The sequence below is a fragment of the Solanum pennellii genome, chromosome 2, assembly GCF_001406875.1.
Source record: "Solanum pennellii chromosome 2, SPENNV200".
Classification (NCBI taxonomy): Eukaryota; Viridiplantae; Streptophyta; class Magnoliopsida; order Solanales; family Solanaceae; genus Solanum; species Solanum pennellii.
This window is the reverse complement of record NC_028638.1, coordinates 33520246-33527459: the sequence shown is the minus strand read 5'-3', so window position 1 is coordinate 33527459 and position 7214 is coordinate 33520246. Positions and strand designations below refer to the sequence as shown.

General features: G+C 29.1%; 1 protein-coding gene across 1 annotated transcript in view; it reads left to right on the top strand.

Moving 5' to 3' along the window:
* Positions 1-1952: 1952 nt before the first annotated feature.
* LOC107010853 overlaps positions 1953-7214 on the top strand; it is a 6197-nt gene continuing 935 nt past the window's right edge. Inside the window, exons 1-3 of the mRNA XM_015210120.2 lie at positions 1953-1994; positions 5181-5447; positions 6138-6290. Coding sequence (XP_015065606.1) covers positions 1953-1994; positions 5181-5447; positions 6138-6290 — 462 coding nt within the window. The remainder of the gene's footprint in view (positions 1995-5180; positions 5448-6137; positions 6291-7214) is intronic.

The following is a 7214-nucleotide window of genomic DNA, read 5'->3' as shown; positions in this document are numbered from 1 at the left end:
TTAGGTAGTTTTTGTTTTATGTAGTACATATGTTATTATAAACATAATTTGCATTTAAATTGTAATATTCCGAACTTTAAACAAATTTTGAGTTTAAATACTTGTTATTTTTTAATACTCTATTTAATTTTTAATTTAAATTAATATTTATTTGGTCCATGAGTTGACCCTATCTATATTTTTCAAGCCCCACAAATCCACAAACTTATTCAGACTGGGCTAAAAAACTCTTTTTCTTAAATGAACTCCGAAAATCATAATTCACCCTTAATAAATCACGAGTTAGGTCAGACCGACCCAATGGGCCTAGCCCATATTGATGACTTTACTTAATTGACTATCTCTGATCCAATTAAAAGCATTAAGAACACATGGATATAGCTATACAAGTAATTCTTCATTTCTAGCTCAAATGGCCAAAATTTTCTTATTTTGAGAAACACTTTTTTTAAAATCAGTTTTTAGAAAAATAATAATTTATGTTTAGCTAATTATTTGAAAAGTATTTTTAAGCACTTTGATAAGATCGAATAGAGGGTACATACAGAGTTCAATGAAAATTTTGTTAAATATGAGATTGATTGTTAATAATGACCCTATATTAAAAGAGGTTGACAAGAAGGTAGCTTTGGTGATACATACATCTAGAGTTTGAATTTAACTTCTCTTCTTCTATCTTCTTTTGATTTTTCAATTTTTTTCATTCAAGTAGTAAATCCTGTTCTAAGTTTTATACAAAAAACTTTTTATCAATAAAAATTTGAAAGCTATTAACCCGTTGAGGTTTTATTCATAACTTATGTCCTCTTACAAAGTACAAAGTTCCATAACTTCAAATATTAATACAAAGTTACAATATAGTATGAAAAAAAAATTAGTTTAACCCATTAAACATGACTAACCCCTTAAGAGGCAAGGGTTGAGCTAACTAGTATTTTCTCTTAAAACCCTAACCCTAAATCAGACCTAAAGGTAAACCAATCTGACTTAGAATCGGAACGGTTAAGACTGACCTTTAAGAGGCTAGATTTTGGCTAGCTAGTATTTTTTGAAGGCCTTACGTAATTAAGCATATTTCTATATTTTATACGTAATATTTTCTTGTTAATTTACATTACATAACTTTATTGACAAATCAACAAGTTTCCACCTAAACAATTGTTAATGGATTCGATGACCATTTATCACATACTTATATTATGAGTTGCATCTCAAGACAATATTGTTGAATCATTAACAAGCTTGACATGTAAAGAGGGAATCAATGAATTACCTCTTCCTTTTATTTTCTTTCCCTTTTAAGTATAAATCTTAATTAACACACACAATTACTAATTTTGCCTTGATTTCAAATTTACTAAGTCTAATTACCTCATATATGGTAAAATCATAGATGTGTACAAACCCCTTACTTGGAGATACATTAAGTGAGAAAGTTTGACTTTACATATGGGATGGTTTGGGGGAAAACTTTAAATGGAGGACTAGAATAGATAAAGGAAAAAATTCATAGATTTACAAAATCTTTTCGTGTTCACATTATTTGGCAAGAAAAATGAAATGACAATATTGCCCATTACATACATATATACAATTTGACCTCATTAACTCTAGGTTTTATCAATTTGAAAATCTCTCTTGGATCTATCGCCTCTCATCTTAAGGGTAAAACTGGTAAAAATGTTCCTCATTACCTCATTGAACATATCTTTATTGTCTCTTGAAATATAACGGACAATTAGAAAATTGGAGGCCCAAATTTGTCCTTATGTTCTTCTAAACTAAATTTTATTTGACTAAAAAAATTGTCTTTATTACTTCAATTGTTGTCTTGCCAACTAAGTACACTTCAAGGGAACAATATATTTGTAATAAAATTCTACTACTAGTTTTTATATGTCTTCTTCAGAAAATTGATACACTCTAGAGAGGAGAAAAGTGGAACAAAAAATATGGGTAGCTCTGATTCATCACCTTTTGAAACAAATGAGCAGGTACATACATATATATGTGTAGTGTTACTAATTTTCAATCACTATTTCTTTGGTTTAATTCATTCAAAATTGATTGTTTATTTCTGTGTTTTTTGTGTGAGATCTAATTCTTACCATTTTGTTTATGCAGTTATATCTCAAAAAGAAAATAGAAAATTATTTTTTCCTTTGATTGTTGATAAAATTTCATGAGGCTGACTATGTGTTTGATAACCTCTTAATTGATTTTGTATAAAAGAGGGCGAATTTTCAAGAAATTGAATTTAGATCTACTATATGAAGTTGTGCTATGATTTTATTCTTATAAAACTAAAAATGATAATATATTGGAAAATTTTCCAGACTAATTTTATGAGAGAATTACATTTTACAGTTATTTAAGATTTATTTCAATAACAAAATTTCTAATCAGTCAAGAATTTCTTCTAATTAGAGGGTATAATTGAGTGATGTAATAGTTAATTATTTCAATCATTAAATTTACTCTTGATTTTATATTTTGAAGTCTTTCCTGATAACTCTTTCTTGTAAGATATGTATACATGTTTTTACAAAATAAAAGATTTTTTTTCGCTATTTTATACCACATCGCATAGTTTTTTTATTAATAAAATAAAATTAAAACATTCTTAGTCAGAATAAGTATATATAACCAGGGGACTAGATCTTACTTACATATCCTAATAAGGTAACAAACCTCCTCTAATTATTAGCAAACATGAATAAAACAAGAGTTAGAGAGCACTAGGTATACTATGATTACACATTTTTTAATTGCACTGTATGATGATATGCTTAAGTAGTTCAAAATTATAAAAGACAAGAAGAAAATTGAGTCATCAACCCCAAATTTTCTTTTACAAATATATCGTACCAATTCCTGAAATGTTATCCACTAATGTTGTCATCCCAATAATTTTGGCAAGAAAAAGAAATGACAATTTTTAGGTAAGTATTAATGTGTAAAAGGATATAATGTCTCATTTTCTTGGCATGTCATAGGGGAGGCAGGAGTCGTTGTGTGCTTTAATAACTTTTTTGTATCGCATAATTAAACGTGTAACGATTGTGTAATTTTAACTATAATCTACTCTAGAGTCATGTACTAGAACGGTTTTTTATTCTAGTTGTTCATTTTACTTCTTTTCACGTTAGAAAAGGAGCACTTTCACGATATAGAATGAAATGACCATTTTACCCTAAATCATTCCAAAAACCCTATTCTCTATGTCTTTGTTGAGTTATTTCTTTCAACTTGCCGTGGACTTGATCTGAGCTTCTCTCTCTTAATTTGGGATATGTATTTTGAGCCCCTAGTTATACTTCAACAACACTCCTAACCATGTGAAGCCAACTTCCTATTTGCTACAAACCAACATCCTAGTATGTTAGGGTCTTATCTTTTTGCTTCAAACCCTCTTTTCAACCTATAGATATATCATCATCTTCTTGATAAATCAATATAAAAAGATGAAGTAAAATAAAATTTTGATTCACATGTAAACTCTAGACTCTGTTACATGTATAGTAGGATGTAAGAGAAAATAATAGTTCTATGTTAGTTATGTGAAAGTACCCGACTCGTATAAGATGAATTAGCAGGCTTGATTTCTATTGAATGCATGTCAATAGGACCCTTCAATAAGCCTATTTATATACTTGGTAGGAGATCCATTGTTGTCAAGGGTACTCCTCTATCTTAAGTGTATTTTGAGTTTGAAAGAATTTACTTCGAATGAAGAAACTTAAATTATTAGTTCCTTATATTTTGATTGACAAATTTATTAGCCCTATTTGTAAATTACCCCTATTCCTATTAGGGAGGTGAGGCAATAAAAGACTTGATGAACCGTCCAAATTTCTGATATCAAATAAAAGCTTACTCAAGTCTCATAGTCATTCATTTATTTGGTACTTCCATATGAATGACTAAATAAAAAGAATCAAGCTCACACGTCGTAAAAATTTTGTTTGAGTCTTATAATCATTAATTTATTCAACCAATGTCACCTCTTTCAAGTTTTGTGAGGTGAGTGACCCTGGCTCTACACAACTTTCCTTCCTTCTATAATTGGTGTGCATCATCAAGGGTGTGACCATACAAATGAAATTTCTTAATTCTTAACCAATATCTCATATGAACCTTGTAAATGGAGAAAGCTTGCGAAGGGAATTTTCCCCTCTATGGAATCTATGTGTCCCAAATCTAAATTAGTGTGTTTTGAATGTACCAAATGTCTCTCTAAAAAACGATCTGTCACAAAAGCTATAGGTGATGTGGTTTCTCTCTGTGATGGAAACATAACGGATGGGGTTTAAACAAATTCCATGAGTAATAGGATTGTTCGGTGTGCAAGATAAGATGAAATATCTCATGCTTAAGTTTGAGATTATTTTGAAAGTAGTTTATTCCAGATTCCATATTGGATAAATTAGTTTAAGAATTATAATTAAAATTATATTCTCGAGATAATTTAGTCTGCATATCAAACGATCATTTTAAGTCGCACAGACAACATATTAAGGAGAAAGTGGACCAAAAATATATATATGATTTGGTTCATGTTTTTTTGTTCATTAATAATCATTGACATGGATATTGTCATCAACTCAGAATTTTATGAAAGTGTTTCTCTTTTCTATTACACTATAAGTTTTTCATCATTCAATAGTATCCTACGAAAATGTTAATATACATTTTTTATTATAGAGAAAATGTAGGTAGATGTTCTTAGAACCACAACTAGAAAGAAGTGAAGTCTTTGTTTCTCCAAAAACTTAAGCTCTAAACTAGCTAAGTCCCATCAATTGATTGGATTTGGTTCATTCCTAAACAAACCTTAGTAGATTTTTAAACCTTTAAAGTTCATGAATCTTCATTAAACAATTGTTGGATGAGATACTTGATAGATACTTAGCTTGATAAATATGTTATTTTATTCATAGTTCTTTTGATATGTGTATGTTTGATGATAATATCGTTTCAAATAAATTACTGTTCAAATAATGAGAAAGACTGTTTCAAATGATAATTAGCTTGATAGGTATTTTTTATTTTCTTGTACTATGTATATTTGATGATAATATTACTTTACTATATTTTAAAAAGTGAGAAAAACCTTTTGCAATCCAATCAGATCACTTGAAAAATATCATAATCTGTTATTGTAATGATTATATTTGCAGGGGGAATTGAAACCTAGCAGGAGTATGCCAACATGGCTAGGACCACTTTTGAAGAAGACATTCTTTGGGGAATGTTTGGTGCATGATGGACTTCAAAAGAATCAAAGGAGCAAGTACTGTATCACATGTGATTCAGATTTATGCAGGTATTGCATCTCTACAAACAAACACAATGATCATGACCAGCTAAAGATTTATCGACATGTTTACAAAGACGTTGTTACTCTCGAGCAGATGAAGAAGTATATTGACTGCAAACTAATTCAGGTAAATTAAATTGATATAGACAGTTACAACTAGAAATGAAAGAAGATTGCATATATTGGTTATGAATTGATGCTTCGGACATTAATTTATTTAAACATTTGAATGATAATTAAATATAAGTTAATGAGATGTTAATCAATTGTTATTATTTTGGATGTTGTTGTAAAAGTTTTGTTTATTAATATAAAAGTTGAGATTTTAGTTCAAAGTTGTAAAATATTTATGATAAAAGCAAATAGTTTTTTATACATACATACATGCATAAGTTTGTACTTTTTATTATAATCATCTATTTTAAGTGATAATAAATTCGTAAAACGATTACTAATTTTTTGGGAGCCTTTTGTCTAAAAGCAAGTGTTTTACTAGCTCTTTTCTTGAGCCATCTCTATTTGGATCCACTAATTAAGTCATATTGTGTTTGGAATTGAGCTTGAACAAAATGACTAAAGTTTAATCTTTTTCTCTTAGAACTTAAGATCCATATGGTTGATTTTCTTGAGTTTGCCTGAAGTTCATGTACTTATAGATGAAGTTCAACTATTTTTTGTTGAACTTAAGTCATATATAAATTCAGACATTTTTATTTCACACATGTATATATAGTCTTACAACAATTTATTATTTTCTTTTTTACATAATTAACATCTATATGTTAGTGATGAGATCTATATAATTTTCTATGTGCAGACATACAAATGCAACAAGAAATGGATAATTGCTTTGAATCCTCTGCCACATTCTGGGTCTCGATCATTAATTGCTGGAGATCCTACTTGTCTCACTTGCAAAAGGAGATTGCATGACCCTGAACGGTTTCAATTCTGTAGCATTGCTTGCCAGGTACTTATCTCTCCCTCCGTTTCAAATTTAGTGGTTGTTTGTCAATGATTTTTATTTTATTATTTAATATTTTTTTGAAATTGAATTCTGGAAACTATGCTTGATTAAAAACAGTCTCTTTACTTTTACAAGGTAGTGTGTAAGGTTGAGTATATTTTACTCTCTCTAAGCCTTAGTTGTTGAATTTCACTAGATATGTTATTGTTGTTGTTGTATAATCCTAAATAGAATGTGAAAATTGAAAAAAACTTACTCCCTCTCTCATAATTTATGTGATATTGTTCGAATTGACATGAATTTTAAGAAAGAAAGAAAGACTTAAAATGTTTGGTCCAAAATCTCTCATTAAAGCTAAAGTGAGTATTTTAAAGCCAAATTATAAGTAAAGATATAACTGTACTAAATGTTATGAATCAATCTCAGTCAAACATGGAACTTGATATCACAGAATCAGGTATTAGGTAAACAAGAAGTAATAAGATCAAAAGACCTTCACAAAGGTTGAATTGGTATCCATACCCAAATAGCAACTAGTAAAAAGGAAGAGAAGTTGGAAAGATAGATTAGACTTATAGTTGTATGAAAGTCTAGTTCTACCCAAATCTCTAGAGTGTGTTTGGTATGAATGAATACAATTTATGAAAAATATTTTCCAATTTTCTCATATTTGGTTGAGACAAAAGTATTGAAAAATATTTTCCAAATCAACTCATTTTCCATAAAATTAAGGAAAATGACTTCCCTTTAAAAATTAAGGAAAACATTTTCCAAAACTCTTCTCCAACTTCAAATTACATTTTGTTGGCAAAAAAAATTAAATTTTAAAAATATTTTCAATTTCAAAATATATATTTTTCACCCGATCCCTGACCCCCATCCCACTCACCCACCACTGACCAGCCCCCCACCCCCACCCCACCCCCA